This window comes from Labeo rohita, chromosome 20, assembly GCF_022985175.1.
Source record: "Labeo rohita strain BAU-BD-2019 chromosome 20, IGBB_LRoh.1.0, whole genome shotgun sequence".
Taxonomy (NCBI): Eukaryota; Metazoa; Chordata; class Actinopteri; order Cypriniformes; family Cyprinidae; genus Labeo; species Labeo rohita.
In genome coordinates this window covers 27670949-27688654 of record NC_066888.1, presented here as the reverse complement: position 1 = coordinate 27688654, position 17706 = coordinate 27670949, and the positions used below count along the sequence as shown (strand labels likewise).

General features: G+C 35.9%; 1 protein-coding gene across 1 annotated transcript; it reads right to left on the bottom strand.

The window, feature by feature from the left end:
* Window positions 1-1407: 1407 nt before the first annotated feature.
* Window positions 1408-13430, bottom strand: si:dkey-206f10.1 (adenylate cyclase type 8). Its single transcript, XM_051137826.1, has 19 exons — window positions 12541-13430; window positions 10472-11459; window positions 10162-10311; window positions 9898-10028; window positions 8744-8855; window positions 8495-8622; window positions 8095-8253; window positions 7451-7652; window positions 7157-7342; window positions 6144-6244; window positions 5809-6013; window positions 5467-5565; window positions 5209-5381; window positions 5027-5108; window positions 4729-4887; window positions 4298-4444; window positions 4108-4200; window positions 2576-2696; window positions 1408-2349 (listed from the first exon to the last, which is right to left on the bottom strand). The coding sequence occupies exons 2-19, from the start codon at window positions 11360-11362 to the stop codon at window positions 1904-1906; spliced, it is 3585 nt and encodes a 1194-aa protein (XP_050993783.1). The 5' UTR covers window positions 11363-11459; window positions 12541-13430; the 3' UTR covers window positions 1408-1903.
* Window positions 13431-17706: the final 4276 nt, after the last annotated feature.

Sequence of the window (17706 nt, the reverse complement as noted above, 5' to 3'; positions counted from 1 at the left end):
GAAGCAAAGCCGGTATGTTTTAATGATAACTTTAATTACGTTTACACTTAATCTGTTCACTCGCAGATGTTCGTTGCCAAAAATACAATGGTAACTTTAAACATGTGCTTCAAACAAGGTAAGGACATATATATATACACTGTAAAAAATGCCGGTGAATTTAACAGTAAAAAACTGTAAAAATGCTACAGTAAAAACATGTTAAATGGTTAACAGTAAAAGACTGTAAAATTTACAGTGAATAACCATAAATTGACATTCCCAGAATTCCCTGTGTTAAATTTTTTTTTTTTATTTGATGTTTTTTTTGTTGAAATAACTCTTTCTTCTTAGTTTTTACTTAGTTTTGTACAATAGGGTTGTATGTTATATCTAATGTTGTTAAATTAATGTTTATTGCATTATTTCAGTTTCATGTGTGTTACCATGATGGTGTTTAGTGATTGTGTGAATGACACTGTGCATCTTCTATGTATGTTAATATTTAAAAGCTGTTTGCCATGAGCTTTTGTTCATCATGCGACTTTCTCATCACCACCTGCTTTTGGTGGTTATCAGTGTATTACAAAGGTACAAAACAGATTTCAGTACTTCAAGAAGTTGGTAAATTAACATTATATCAGTTAATGAAATTACAGTATTTACCTGTAAATTTAAGTGAAAACCGTAAAATGTTAAACGTTGTTACCGTAACTTTTACAGTAAAACTCTGGTAACCACAGCTGCCAGTTTTTTACCGTACATTTTACGGATTTTTTTTTACAGTGTATATATATATATATATATATATATATGTCTTCTTTAAACATTAAAAACAACTGTGGTCAATGACTACATTTACTATAGTATTTTTGGCGGGAACAGTGGTTACCATGGTAAAGCATTTTGATAGGCTACTTAACTTTGATATCTAATAAGAATTCTACTGAGCCTGGGTTTCTTAAGAAGAGAACACAAATGCAGATACAATAATTTATTTCCATTTAATTCATATTTAAATAACTGCAAATTGTTCCATTTAGCAAATGCATGTTATTGGATGCATAGTGCTAAAAGAATGAATACTACGGTGTTATCTTGGTACATTTAAGTGGAATATTAGACAAATACTACAAAAAACAAAATCTGTTAACATGTGTCAGTGTTGAGTATGACATGATCTGTTTTCAACAGCATACATGATCATTACACATTAATTTATAATTATTTGAAAGTATATTTTGTTAAATAAAGGTGGTTTAATGTATTTGTCTCATTTAGCTTATATTACCAACTATAGTTCAGTTCCAAGGCAACACACAATGGCTGTTACACATGTATTTGTACATTTAAATGGCATTAAAATTGATATATATAATTATATATATATATATATATATATATATAATATCAGAAATGACCCTCTGATGTAAATGCAGAAAAAGTAAAGAAAAAAGATAAAGTATTATTACTACATTATAAATATTTCAACCTTAAAAACAAATACTATAGATGTTAAAAAATATTGAACATTTTTCTAAATCTGTGCAATACAAAAAAAACGAAGTAACAGTTTGTGCACAGTTTGTATCTATGGTACATATGAGGTATTTTTATGCTTTCATGGCATGGATGGGAAACAATTCCGTAAACAGCATTTTTCACATGATTATCTGAACATGTTTAAATTGGCTGTAGCAAAGTAAAATATATGCAAATTTTCAAAGTATGTAGCGTATCAACAACCCTACTAAATGTGTGGCCCAAAAGTAATTTATGAAAATATACAGTATTTATGAAATGGGTACAAAAATAGTCATTATTCTACTTGTGTTCTCTAGACAAATTCATATAAGGATTTTCTATGATATTTGAGGTATCCTTTTGAAGATGAAGGCAATGTTTCAACAGAGTGTCCATCAAGTTATGGTGAAGTGTGATGTTTTATATCACAGTTGTTAAAGTTGTTGTTTGGCAGAGTGAAACCTCCATTGGTGCCTTTCTTTTTCTCTCTTTGAATGGCCTGTACAAGGCCATAGACCACAGTGGCGAGAGTGGTCCTCCCACTCCGTCCGTTCTTTCCTCTCTCTGTAAGCCCATTGCTTGACAGCTGACGCCTTTTGGTGCTGATGAAGTATGTTCGGACATGTCCCTTTCTTTCACTGACACCCTTTATGTATATCTCACCACGCAACTCTAGCACAAAGCCCCAGTCTGCTAGAATATTACGTGTGGCCTCAGGGACCTGAATCCTTCCATTGACTCCAGTACTGTCCATTCGACTTGCCAAATTCACTGTCATGCCCCAGATATCATACTGGGGTTTGGTGGCACCAATGACTCCAGCAACAACAGGACCATGGGCAATTCCTAGGAGGTACACTGAAGTTACATATATATATATATATACTCATTTTTATAGGCATAAATTCCAGATAATTGTATAGACTTCCTAATCAGAGTAGCTGGCATATTTAAGGAAATTATTTAGTGACCAGGGTACAAAATCTTTACTTCTATTTCTGTTTACAGCCTTATTCACATTGCATTAAATATGGCATATACTCTGACTGTGGTCTATTCATTGACCCATTACCAACGCGGAGCTGGAAATTGTTTGAGGGATGTTTTTTGTTGAACTCTGTCAGGGTCTCTTGCATAGCCAGAGCGAACAGAACCAACTCACTGAGATGATGCCAGTTATTCACAACACGAGACTGTCAGGATAAAACACAGAACAATTATGGTGCATAGACAGTTGATGGTAAATTCCAAATGTTTATAATTAATGAAGTAGACAAATCAAATGAATGGGCAGGGGCAAGGGTGTATAATTTAGTAGGGACACTAGGTGACATCCGGCGAACAAATGAATTGCAGTGGTCAAACTATTTAAAATATAGGGAATTTTATAGGGAATTTAGCTACAAACTCGATCATAATGCACATTCCATCCAACGTATATATTTTAAGGGGCACCTCGTCATATTAACAGAGTGTTTTCACTAGTTAGCAGTAAACACGCAAAATGATTCACTTTTTCGAAGTGCTCCAATCAGATCGCATACCGTGAATCTTGGATTCAGATCGACTTCAAAGCATGTATCGCGAATCCATTTTGATTCAGATTGGAACTGCAGATTGGGAATTCATTGATTCGGACTGGAATTTCAGTGTGGGTTCTTGAATCTTTTGATTCAGATCAGAACTTTGGAGCAGGTTATGAATCAATTTGTGAATTCATTGTTTCGCAATTTACAAGCTTGCACCAAAGTCCCGATCAAAATCAAATGATTAATTCGGTCTTTGCATGTTGTGAATCATTCGAAACGGGTTTGCGAATCTTTTGATTCAGATCGGAACTTCTGAGCAGGTTTGTTAATCTTTTGATTCAGACTGGAACTTTGGGGTGGGTTTGTTAATCATTTCGCGAACTGAATGATTTGTGAATTGAAGACCCGATCTGAAATGTTGGTTTGCAAATCTTTTGATTTGAATCACCTTGGAGTGCAGATTGTGGCTCTTTTGATTCAGATTGGGTCTTCGGAGTGAGTTTGCAAATTTTTGGATTCAGAACTTCAGAGTGGGTAATACTAATCTTTTTTAGTTTGTGTTTTAATTAAACTGTATGAAACATCAAACCATTAAGGCAGTACACTTATTAAAATGAAAGAATACACACAGCCTATAGTAAAAGTGTAGTTACAATTTTGTTTTTGTTTTATGCATAACCACAATTTTACTACATATACCATAATTAAACTATGGTTAGTCTAGCAAAACCATGGTTAATTTGTGATCACCAACAATAGTTAAACCTTAAGAGGACACACTAAATATAGAGATTCAGTTTTCACTGCTTTAGGATTAACAACTTTGAATAGTTTCAATATACTTGCCTAGATCATTTTTGAATAAGTTGGACATTGCTTGTTATGACTTTCAAGGCAGTAGAAAGGGACTCTATGACTCTATGATCTCCCTACCAGTATCCAGTGACTACTAAATTGTTCCTAGCAATAATTTTGACCAAACAATTAAATGTCCATTGTCTGCCGTTATGTCCCCACCGAAACCAAAATCAAACCTGCACCCTTGGGCAGGGGGCTTTTTTTTAACATGGTTTACCTGTTTATCAGGTGATAGACCAGATGCTGCCATGTAGCAGCTTCCAATGGTTTTGATTTTCTCAATGTCCAAAAAATATGTCTCCTCCAACAGCTTTTCCAGAGAGAAACAGGAACAATGATGGCTTTGTAAGACAGACTGAGAGACAAAAACAACAGCAAAAAAGTACAACCTTTCATCAAAGTCCTACCTCATCAAAGTCTGCAATGATCTCATTGAGCAGTCTGAGGCACTCAACTCCCTCGTGATTGATCTCCTTCTGCTCATAGTACTCATTAAAGCCAGCAATGGAGGCAAACATTACCCCCACCTCATCATAGGACTGAGAATACAGCTCCTGGACAAAGACAACATCAAATTTGGGCCTTTATTTGGTTATAAGTAGTGCATCATTACTACCATAGGTTTAGGCTTGTAGGTTTAGGAGTCTAAAAGATACCTTAAATAGCTGTGGACATTAATGATACCTTTGAGCTGTGATATTTCTCATTTATGCTATCAGACTTTTTGTTTTCACCTGACAGATGATAAGACCATCATGGAAGCAATTTTGCAAAGGCAAGCTCCACTCACATTTTCACTCAAAATTAATATCATCACTTATATATGATTCTGATGAACCTGGTCATTTCTGTTCCTCTCTAGGAAGTGACGAGCAACGTGTGCAGGCAGGATGTTATGCAGCAGACACTCATTGTGTTCCCTCAGATCTCTCATCTCATGCACTTCCTGCTGAGCTTGCAAACGCCACAGGAAGTCCAGCCGTGTTGTTGCCTCCCACTGAATCAGGGAATAAGTAAAACCCATGGAATAAGGATGTGTAGTCCATTTTCCTACATCTTCCCATTCTCTGCCAGATAAATGGCTACATGCTATAGAGAACACAGTGCAATATGTTGTCAAAACTGAATACTCGTACCCGTCGACCATTGTAGAACACAGCTATGACAAACATCGCCATCAACAGAATTGAGACTCCCTTTCTTCTGAGGTAATGAGACCTTGTATAAAGTATAAAATGCAAACACACATTGTTAACCATATGAAAGTATTTCTAAATGCATTTCTAAATAGAGTTTGAGATTTAGCATGGACACTCACCTACTTGGCTGTTCCTGCTCTGGTTGATGTACATACAACATGTGGAAGGACACTTCAATGAAGTAAGTATAAATGGCCACCACCAGCAACAGAAAAGCCAACTTTAGGAGAGAGCTCAGCCTCAGGAACACAGCACAGGTCACCATAGAAACCACCGCACTTAGAACGAAGAACTGTATGCAGAAATATAATAGACATGAAATACAACAACAGGTAGGTGAAGTCTCCACGAAATAACTATTTGTACAAAAGTCACACCTCTGGGTATGTGCAAGCAGTAAGTGGCTTCTGGTTGGACTGATATTCCTCGGTTTCACCAGTGCTTACTTCTTTTGTCTCAGAAGAGTTACACCATATCTGGATAACCACAAGATAAAGAATTACAATGAATGCCCAATGGTGCTTGAATCAGCATTCTTACAGTTAATAGCTCTGCATTTATCCACTATGTCACACCACTCAAAATAACAACATATATTATGTTTGGGTGTGCATACTCTGGAGGCAAATAGATTACATTTAAACTGGTAGATCAAAAAACCTAAAACTTCATGTCCTCAATATTCCAAATTGAACAAAAAAAAAATCATCAAGTCTCACCATGTCAAACAAAGCCATGCCAAAGTTGATGGCTATGGCTGTGACAGTGAGAAGGTTCCGCATACTGTTGTTTTCATGAATCCAGCAGCAGAACTGCTGAAGGACACCGGGACATTGTTTGAACTCTTCGGCCAGGACTATCATAAGCAAAAACAGATAACCCAACAAGAACAGACAGAACTGCAATGCTGTCCAGTAATACAACCTGTAGGTAAGACAATGAACAAAGAAGGGGATTATGGGGAGGTTTTACATATCTAAGCTCAATGGTTTGTAAGAATAACAGAAATACAATCTTATTAAGGTACTGAACATCGATTGACTAGAGTATTTACCTTGGTACAGAAATGAGGGCTTGGACAGCCATGAGAAGAAGAAACATGATGAAGGAGCATACTAGGTTGGTCTTGAACATCTCATCCCTTACCTGTGAGAACTGAACCATGAAGCAAAACATAAACAGTCAGGTTTTTTGTGTCAGAAGACATGCATAGGTTTAAAAAGAAAACAAATCTTTTGGTATACATTTTAGTAACTTCATTTGTTTTTGATCAATCAAATTGCTAAATCCGACTTACGTAATTGGATAGCCTAAAGCAATGTTGTAGTAGAGACTCACTCAAGTTCGAAGCAAGACCGAGACCAGATGAGGGTCAAGTTCACATGCTCCTGAGTCCATGACAAGAGACTTGCATGTGGACTCAGGACTCAGGTCTCTTTAGTCTTGAGTAGATAGACCTTCAGACTGATGGCAGAAGGTTTGGGAACCTTGGCTGCTTTAAATGGCCAAGGCCCGCCCAAGAGGCCATATGATGACAGGTAAAGCAACCAATCAAGTTTCGTTTTGTTGAACATCATGTTTAGGGGTGTGGAAATGTCCCCACAATAACAGACCGGTGTGTAAAACCTTTCAAGCATGTAGTTGATCCTGATAAGCACTCATCATCACAGATGTAACACGACGGCTTTCCTTTTTCGTGAGTGGGTTTGGCGTCACAGCATCTTTGTTTCCAGGTGGAACATTAAAGGACGCCACATCTCCCGGAAATCCTGTATTATTTAACCAATCCGATGACAACTTCGATACTGTTTTTCGATACTCCATTTTTGTGAGCGATATGCATCAGACATTCAACCAATGGTCCGTGGGTATGATGTCTGAGGCTGAGACTACCCTCTCTTTTGTCTCTGTTTTGACTCAGACCTGAATGAGTTGGTCTCAACTACAACATTGATCTGAACAGTAAAAAAGCCAAGTGTGACCAATTGCAAATACCCCTTAACTTTGAGTTTTATCTTTAACAGCCAATCTCCATGTCACAGACACGTCACATCCTGCCCCTTATACCTTCTCCTCAATGAGTGTGTCCTTAAACACCAACGTGGCTGGAGTGATGTGCTCCTGACGCATACGTTCACTGCTGCGGAGATCGATAGCATGCTCTATCCGCTTGTTGATCTCTTTGGATGTAGATCTGGACACTGAGGATGTAGGAAGTTGTGTGTAAGAGCCATGGGAGAAGGAGGCCAAGATCTGTAAGGTTAAAGTAGGTTAAAGTAGAACTGGAAATAAACATTAGTGTTTTTCTTTCTTCTACTGTCATACTGTTGATATTACATCAATGATGTTGCTAAATAGAACCTCTTTGTTCCAGGGGCGGTGGTTTTGCCGAGTTTTTAAATGATCTGCCTCAATTTCATCTAGGTCCTCCTCCTTGTGGCAGATAAGGAAAGTGTCAATCTTGTGTTTTCGCAGGAACTCGTTGCGTTCATATCCACGGCCGTCCTCCGTTTGGTAGCTTCCATCTAGGCAGTCCAAAGTAGCACGTGAAATGTGGATGCGTCTGTTGTCAATGCAGACAGTCAAAAGAGAGTGTTACACACAATTGCAGTTCTTTCTAAAAGCCAGGTAAAAGTGTTGAAGCACTGGTAACTAGTTTGTTTAAAGCCCTAGAGCCAGTGTTGCCAAGTCTGCAGTTTTCCCGCAGAACTGGGCTAGTTTAACACTGTTGCCGCGGGTTGTTTTTCATGTCCCCAATAGCCCCAATAACTTGATATTTAGCCCCTGGAATGTGAATTTTACCTCGGGAACCCTGCCAAAAAACATGTATCTTAGCCCCTGGAAAGCAGTTGGGCTAGTTTTGGGTAGCAATTGAGAGGAATTTGTTGTTACAACCTGGCAACCCTGCAGTGCTTAGAGCAAAGTTTGAGGCAATATAACACTGGGATGTGTTCATATGATGTCTACTCCTGGTAAATCTAATTTATGAAGTTTTGGTCACTCACCCAGGGATCCCCCCTGCTTCAAGCATGTTGGCAATGCCTACATCCCAGGACCACACATCAAACTGCCATTTTTGTAGACCCAGAACCCCACAAAGAACAGACCCAGAGTGGATCCCAATTCGCATATCCATGTCAAAGTTTAGTTGTTTCCTTACAGATCTAAGAATATAAAGACATAGATCCTAGATGACTTACTGTACAAATAAACTTTTAAAAAGGATAGTAAAGAAATATTAGATTAAGTCACAAATATATGTGGACCCACAAATTCAGGCAACCAAAATGTAGCTGCAGTTATTCATTGAATGCACTTCTTATCTTCTATGACTCACAATATATAAAAGTCTACGGGAACACCCTGAATTCATATGGTTCTACAGGGAATGGCACTGTGTTGTACCGTATGGTGCTGATCATAGCTAGTCCCATCTCCACACAGCAGCGGGCGTGTGCTCGCTGAGGCTCTGGTACCCCAGATACACAGTAGTAACAGTCCCCTAAGATTTTTATTCTCAAGCAGTCATATTCCTAAAAGACAAACACCGGAATCATCAGCTGAACAAGTCTTGTGAGTTTTGTCAATTATCTTAAATGATAAAGCTCTAGTGGAAGCTCTAACTTAAAAAAATCACATGAATTGAAAGCTTACCTCAGCTAGCCGGTCGAAACGTCCAAAGAGCTCATTGAGTAAGCGCACTAACTCCTGAGCAGACATGTTCATGGATAACAGTGTGAAGCCCTTTATATCAGCAAAGAGGATACTAAGGAAAGATAATGAGGGAAATAATGATAAAGACTGAAAAATAACAGTGAGAAATTAGTAATATTTTTCATTGCAAGCAAAACTGTTCACAATATTCAGTGTAAAGCAGGAGTATCCAGTCTTGCTCCTGGAGGGCCAACGTCCTACAGAGTTTAGCTCCAACCCTAATTAAACACACCTGAATTAGCTAATCAAGGTTTTACTAGGCATACTGGAAATTTCCAGGCAGGTGTATTAAGGCAAATTGGAGTTAAACTCTACAGGACAGTGGCCTTCCTGGACTGAGTTTGGATACACCCTGTGTAAAGGCTTACTGTTCATAACAGTCTTTCTGAGTCACGAATTGTATCTTTCCATGAGTACCAAACTCCACATTATTCATTTCCAGTGGCATTAAAGGATTAGCTCACTTCCAGAATAAAAATGTAATTAATAATTTACTCACTCCCATGTCATCTATAATGTTCATGTCTTTCTTTTCTCGATTGAAATGAAATTAAGATTTTTGAGGACAACGTTCCAGGATTTTTCTCCATATAGTGGACTTCAGTGGTGCCCAACAGGATGAAGGTCTAGATTGCAGTTTCAGTGCAGCTTCAAAGGACTCAACACAATCCCAGCCAAGGGATAAGGGTCTTATCTAGCGAAATGATTTGTTTACTTTTTAACCACAAATGCTTGTCTCACACTAGCTCAACCTGAAACTTCAACCCGTTGGGTACCATTTAAGTCCACTATATGAAGAAAAGTCCTGAAATGTTTTTCTCAAAAACCTTCATTTCTTTTCGACTGAAGAAAGAAAGACACAAACATCTTGGATGACATGGGGGTCAGTAAATTATCAAGAATTTTTTTTCTGGTATTAAACTATTCCTTTAAGGTTATAAGGACAATGCAGACATTGAATTCTTTAGGTGATCCAAATGGTTTTGCTTTTGAAAACCAAATGATCTCACCTAGAAAATAACATTTCATTAGGATTTGGTCATGGAATGGTCAGAGTTTATTCATCCTTGCTGTTGTTAGAGGTTATGAGATACCTGACGTCTTTGTACTGATGGATATATATTTTGTGAAACTGCTGTGGATCAAGATCATCATCCATAGAAGTCATATCAGCAATCATCTCCAAGGCAACAAAGCGGGGCAGGATCGACAGCACCAAACGCTCCTGAGAAGGACACAAAAGCTGACCTCAGATATTTTCATTGATCCAACTTTTACACATATGAGATGTGTTTTTCAGTCGTTCGTATTAACACTAATTTGCTAACTGGAATCTCAAATAGACTTCAAAGTCTTGCCTGTCTATGGTTTTCCGTTTCTAGTTTCATGCGGCCTTCGATGCAGCGGCGTGTCTCAAGGAAAGCTTGTCTCTGGGAGCGGTCGGTCAGGTAATGGATGAACAGACCTGCCACATTCATGCTTGTGTATAGTAAAGCCTTGGCGACAATCTAAAGACAAACCAAGAGGACCATTGAGAATCGATCTTTTACAGAGGAAAGGGAAAGGAGTGCATGCAACTGGGAGAACTAGACTGACAGATTATTTGTTTGCTAAGCCAATGCATCACTATATACTTGGTCATCCATCCATCCATCCATCCATCTCTACCTTTCTTAGCAGTCCCACTTCGCTGACATGACGTATTAACTCTGCAACAAGGTGCAGTATGGAGGTGATTGTACCAGCTCCGATAGCCCAAAGCAGTGGCAGTGGCAACAGAGTGTATGTGGCAAACAGGGTGAAAAGAACATACCAGGATTGGTCTCCCTCCAACCCAAATGCCAGCCCACCCAATACCTGAGCAGTCTGTGACAACCAGCTAGCCATACCAGCGTAATGCAACCATCTTGGGGAATGTGAGCGTTTACAGGTGAGTACCAAAACACACAGAGCAATTGCACAAGCCATGAAGAACCCCGTAAACCAGCCTAGCAGCATATCCGAACTGTCTGGCACCAGGGCCAGGTACAGCAAAAGCAGGTGCAGTTTGGCAGCTGCATCAATAATGTTGGTGACGACTAATGAAGTTCTTCTAGTGTGTGAGGAATGGCGCTGGTAGAGTTTCTCAAGGTCTCTGGATTTGAAGATATGTCTCAATGTTGGTACATACACCCCGTGGATGATGTGGCCCCAGTGTACAAAAAAGTCAGCATCGCTGACATAGTCCGCAGATGCTCCAGTCTGAGTACTGGATGAACTGCTACGTTCCCCGAAAAAGGACGGATGAACTCTGGCAACCGAGGAACGCCTTTTAGTCATACCCCGTGATGCCTTGCTCCGTATCTGTCGGTTGATTTCCTCAATATAGGCATCAGTGACGTGAATTTTCCGGGCTGGCTCGACGCCAAACTGCTGTCTCAGCCCCTGTTGGCTGATGATGTGTTTGACAGCGTTCTGCCACAGCAGTTGTTTGCGTCGCAAGCCTGGCGACAGTGGAGTGGGTATACAAGATGGTGCCGGCATCCTGTGGATGTCAGTCGTATCGCTGAAGGTTACCATGGCAACTACAGGTTTATCTTGCCACCTTTACCCATGAAATATGGACTCGCTGAATCTCCGTTCAGAGCTTAGGTGGCCCATTAAGGGTCATCCACATCTGAAAAGAGAAAAAAGTTAATGACAGCACATCATATGTATTTTTTCCGAAGCCAAAAGCATTCTGCTTCTGAAATAAAGTAAAACTTCTAAAACTGAATTTTTGTAGCTTACTTTATTGGTTAAAGAGCAGGTCATTTAGTATTTTAAAGTGTCCTAATATGTGACCCTGGACCACAAAACCTGTCATAAGTAGCACGGTTATATTTGTGGCAATGGCCAAGAATACACTGTATGGGTCAAAATGATCAATTTTTCTTTTATGCCAAAAATCATTAGGATATTAAGTAAAGATCATGTTCCACAAAGATATTCTGTAAATTTCCTACCGTAAATATATCAAAACTTACTTTTTGATTAGTAATATGCATTGCTAAGAACTTAACTTTTAAGGCGATTTTCTCAATATTTTGATTTTTTTTGCACCCTCAGATTCCAAATTTTCAAATAGTTGTATCTTGGCCAAATATTGTCCTATCCTAACAAACCATACATCAATAGTGGAAAGCTTATTTATTCAGCTTTCAGATGATGTATAAATCTCAGTTTCACAAAGGTTTCCTTATTACTGGTTTTCTGGTCCAGAGTCGCAAATAAGTTTTATAACATTTACAACAGTTCTTAACATTTTATCGCATTGTTGACACCATCAGACTGTTAAACTGGGCATGTGATGTCACCATGTGCTCTAAAAGAGGTTGCCAGATTTAGCACTGCGCTACATAATACTGTTATCTGCTATAAACAATCCCTTCTGTGTGGCTACATCTCAACATACACAACCCATCCCACACCTGTGATCCCAAATTAAACCAGCTCTTCAAAAAAAAAAGAACATTTTGCAAATGTAAACAGAAGCTGTCAACGCAATAGTGTAGATATTTGCTAGTTTGTTTTTAAAAGTAGATAGTAGATTTGGATAAATAAAAGCAAAATGCTGGTATAAAATTCTAAATACAGGATTTGGTCAAATATATATTTTAAGGGAAAAATCTATAAAATACGTAAATATACAAAACAGGCTTATACAGTATTTATACACCATCATGCAACAAAATGAAAATAAAAATTTATTTGCTTACCTGTTAGATAATAAATGTCCCAAGGCTTCTTTGTACATTTTGCTGCTCTTTGAGAAATCCACTTGTTCAGCTCCATCAAAGATTCGTTCTTTTGATTCTCTTCATCCTACATGTTGTTACGCTCAACATGTTATGCTCTTTTCAAAACGCACATGGGCAAAATACCTACCCAATCTATATTCCAACTTTAACTTCATGAGAGAGAAGAACATGTTTTTCTGATTCATTGAGCTGAGAAGTGATCAACAGATTGCCACGCCGTAAGCGAGACGGAAGCTCAAGTTGCGCAAATAGGATTACTTACTCAGCACTCATGCCCTGGCTACTCAAAGCATCTATCACTGACGTCACATGATGCACAGCAGAGAAGACCTGAGCTAACAAGAACCTTCCATGGTCAAAGGTCAGAACCTTAACAACACTTCTGGGGGATATCTGTCAAGTGCTCTGTCATACAATATGGTGTTTAATTTTTATTACAAGAGATAAACAATGTAAATAACTAATGGTTTACATGCAAAGAATAGAATTGGAATCAATGTAATGGCACATTCAACTTAAACACTACATTTATATTTATAGAGGCTGGGCAGAGGAGTAAACGATACCAAAAGAAAGTATCTGATTGGCTGAACTGAGCTAGGCAGGTCAGTAGGGTCAGGTAATGTTGGCTATAAGCTGGATAAAGTGCTTGAGATAGAATTTACTAATTGTGCACTATTCACAAGACCTCAGATAATGACCTGATGAGGCAAGGATCTCACAAGACCAAAAGCAGAAAATGCCAAACAATGCACACTATAGAAATAATATATAAGTTATACAAACCAAACTGAGATGCATAGAATACCATAATACTATCATATCCAAAACATCACAATTTGGTAGCATCATTGCACTCTTTTTAAGAAGTTTTTCCATAACCATAGATCTGAATCTTAAGTGCACATTCTCAATTATAATTTGATATGTACATTAATACAGCGTGAGTCATACTTACCTAAACTTGGCATGATATTAGTGGTTTGCTGGTGGTTGCACTGGTAGACTTTGCCTAGTGCGATCTGCATGATTCATTCACTTAGCAAAAGAGGTCTGATTACTTAGACTTAAAATAAGTTAAATATTAGGGTTAGGGATTTTATTAAACACCTAAACCTAAGTATATGTAATGCTTACCTAAGCAAGCACCACTAATGAAGCTTCGGATGAGGAAAACGAGACAACACTAGTGTTTTTGTAGTAATATGGCTGGACTTTTTGAACACAGATGGTCAACATGCACGAAATAACATGTACGCTTTACAAATATGTACATAATATGTATAGTTACAAAGCAACAGCCTTTATCTACGAAAGTACTGCATCACATTAATGGAAATGAAAAACGAGAAAAAAAGAAGAGTGCTTTTCAAGGAGCTTCATTATTGAGAGAGGATGAGATTTTGCCATGGACTGTGGTCTATGGTGGGCTCTACAGGGACTTAATCAGCATTAGCAATGGTGGCTTGGCTCTAATGGGATTCCCAGAGCTCACTAATCAGTTAATACACACATGATTCAATCCAGTCCTCTTTAAACAGCAGCAGATCTATCCTGAGCACTACATGCAGCCAGGCACCCAGCTAAGGCTTCAAAACTGCTATTTCTGATCCTGGCCAAAGCCCATGTGTGTTAAACTTAGCAGTTACTTTTCTTGTGCACGAGGAGGTCAAACCACAAGAGTTTTTGCAAACTTGCCAAATGAATTATGCAGTATAAAGGCTAGATATGCACATTATCTATGCTGATAGATTGAAAACTGAAGTGAAATTCATTTATGCAGCTGTGACTTTTTAAAAGAAGCATCATAAGTGATTAATTATTCAACAGTAGTAGATCAATTCCATCTTTGCCTGGCATGAAGTGTAAACTGAGAAGATGATATGTAAACAGGACAGGGATGTGTTTCATAGATTTCTACCTTGTTTGCTAAAACATGGCAAGCATTATATTATAGTGGAATAGTTTAGCATTCTTGGACACTGGTGTGCTATGGATAAAGTACTAAAGTAGCCGAGAGGTTAAACTGGGTGAGGGTGACTTAAGGTGAAGGAGAGTATTAGCTCTACTGAAAACATTTAAAAAGAATAGGGCTCCTGGCCAATGTAAACACAAATTCATTTAGAAACATGATGTGTCTCAGCAGTTTAAAGCCAATTAAGCTTAATAATTTAAGTATTAATATTTATTTTGGTTAACTTCAGTTTAATTGAAGCACTGACAGTTATCACAAATTTGAAACAGATATATAAATTATATTTAATTCATATAAGAATCATATTCATTAAGGAAAATAGACAAAGGATGATTCTGCATCACTTTTAAGTGACTCCGCCTAGCCCAGACACCAGGTGCTGCCATCATGTGGTTGTATTAGCTGTCCTTTACAATGCATCACTGCTCATGTAACTGCCTGGCTCAATTAAGAAAGTACGTTCATCAGCATATGTCTTCATCTGTCGCTTCAATGTAATTTAGAGATTAATAGAAGACTTTCCCATTGATTCCAGGAACCTAAAGAGCCATTCTCAGAAAAGTCTGCTTTCAACAAACAACAACTAATATGTTTAAAACAAAGTATCATTACTTCTAGCATTAGTAAAAAAAATAAAAACAATAACAGGCACTTCGATGCATGATGAATGCATATGGAGGTGTTCAGATATTCATTTTAAATGATATTACAATTGTTATTAATAATGAAAAATAAAAACAGCAAATGACACTTCAGTGCATGATGAATTCATCTGGAATTGTTCATCTATTAACTTTAATTCACTAAATAAATAAATTCAATGCATGATAAATTCATCTGTAAATGTTCAGCTATTAATTTTATTGTTATAAATAATTAATATAAGGTAACTGGCACATCAGCTCAATGAATTCTCATGAAAGTGTTCAGCTATTAATTTTAATTTACATTATTATTGGCAACTGACACTTCAATGCATTGTAAATGAATCTGGTTCATCTAAGTTTTTGTCTATCCAAAATAGTTAACATTATTATTATTATTGTTAATGAAAAATAAAAACAGCGAATTACACTTCAGTGCATGATGAATTCTTCTGGAAATATTCAGATATTAATTTAATTTCCATAAATAAATAAATAAATGCATGATCAATTCATCCGTAAATGTTTAGGTATTCATTTTAAATCACATTAATATTGTAACAAACAATTAAAATAAAAAGATAACTGGCACATCAACACAATGAATTCTCATGAAAGTTTTCAGCTGATAATTTTAATTTACATTATTATTGGCAACTGATTCTGCAATGCATGATAAATTAATCTAGTTCATCTAATAAGTTTTTGTCCATCAAAAATGATTACCATTATTATTAATAATAATAATGAAAAATAAAAACAGTAAATGACACTTCAGTGCATGATGAATTCTTCTGTATATATTCTTATATATTTTTTAATTCACTAACTAAATGAATGCATGATAAATTGATCTGTAAGTGTTTAGGTATTCATTTTAAATCACATTAATATTGTAAAAAATAATTCAATAAAAAGGTAACTGGCACATCAACACAATGAATTCTCATGAAAGTTTTCAGCTATTAATTTTAATTTATTGCCAAGTCACACTTCAATACGTGATAAATTAATCTGGTTCATCTACGTTTTCATCTATCAAAAATAATGAACATTATTTTTATTAATAAAAAACAGCAAATGACACTTCTGGAAATATATTAATTTTAATTCACAAAATAAATAAATAAATGATAAATTCATATGTAAGTGTTTAGATTTTAAATCACATTAATGTTGTAATAAATAATCAAAATAAAAAGGTAATTGGCACATTAACACAATGAATTCACATGAAAGTGTTCAGCTATTCATTTTAATTTACATTATTATTAGCAACTGACACTGCAATGCATGATAATATGGTTAATCTAATAAGTTTACATCTATCAAAAATAATTAACATTATTATTAATAAGGAAAAATACAAACAGCTAATGACACTTAAGTGCATGATGAATTTTTCTGGAAATATTCATATTAATTTTAATTCACAAAATAAATAAATAAATGATAAATTCATATGTAAGTGTTTAGATTTGAAATCACATTAATGTTGTAATAAAAAATCAAAACAAAAAGGTAATTGGCACATTAACAATGAATTCACATGAAAGTGTTCAGCTATTCATTTTAATTTACATTATTATTGGCAACTGACACTGCAATGCATGATAATATGGTTAATCTAATAAGTTTTCATCTATCAAAAATAATTAACATTATTATTAATAAGGAAAAATACAAACAGCTAATGACACTTAAGTGCATGATGAATCTTTCTGGAAATATTCATATATTTATTTTAATTCACAAAATAAATAAATAAATAAATGATAAATTCATATGTAAGTGTTTAGATTTGAAATCACATTAATGTTGTAATAAATAATCCAAATAAAAAGGTAACTGGCACATTAACAATGAAATCACATGAAAGTGTTCAGCTATTCATTTTAATTTACATTATTATTGGCAGCTAACACTGCAATGCATGATAATATGGTTAATCTAATAAGTTTTCATCTATCTAAAATAATTAACATTATTATTAATAAGGAAAAATACAAACAGCTAATGACACTTAAGTGCATGATGAATTTTTCTGGAAATATAGATATATTTATTTTAATTCACAAAATAAATAAATAAATGATAAATTCATATGTAAGTGTTTAGATTTGAAATCACATTAATGTTGTAATAAATAATCAAAATAAAAAGGTAATTGGCACATTAACAATGAATTCACATGAAAGTGTTCAGCTATTCATTTTAATTTACATTATTATTGGCAACTGACACTGCAATGCATGATAATATGGTTAATCTAATAAGTTTTCATCTATCAAAAATAATTAACATTATTATTAATAAGGAAAAATACAAACAGCTAATGACACTTAAGTGCATGATGAATCTTTCTGGAAATATTCATATATTTATTTTAATTCACAAAATAAATAAATAAATAAATAAATAAAAATAAAAAAAATTCTGTAAGTGTTTAGCTATTAATTTTAAATCATGTTAATATTGTTATAAATAATTAAAATAAAAATCGAA

What these genes read in the sequence shown, in the direction of transcription:
- si:dkey-206f10.1 (XM_051137826.1), bottom strand. Translation starts at nt 11,362, where the DNA reads ATGGTAACCTTCAGCGATACGACTGACATCCACAGGATGCCGGCACCA. An exon ending in AAGTGGGACTGCTAAGAAAG is followed by an intron (nt 10,312 to 10,471) that starts GTAGAGATGGAT and finishes GTTTGTCTTTAG; the next exon opens with ATTGTCGCCAAGGCTTTACT. An exon ending in CAATTTCCAGCTCCGCGTTG is followed by an intron (nt 2,350 to 2,575) that starts GTAATGGGTCAA and finishes TGTACCTCCTAG; the next exon opens with GAATTGCCCATGGTCCTGTT.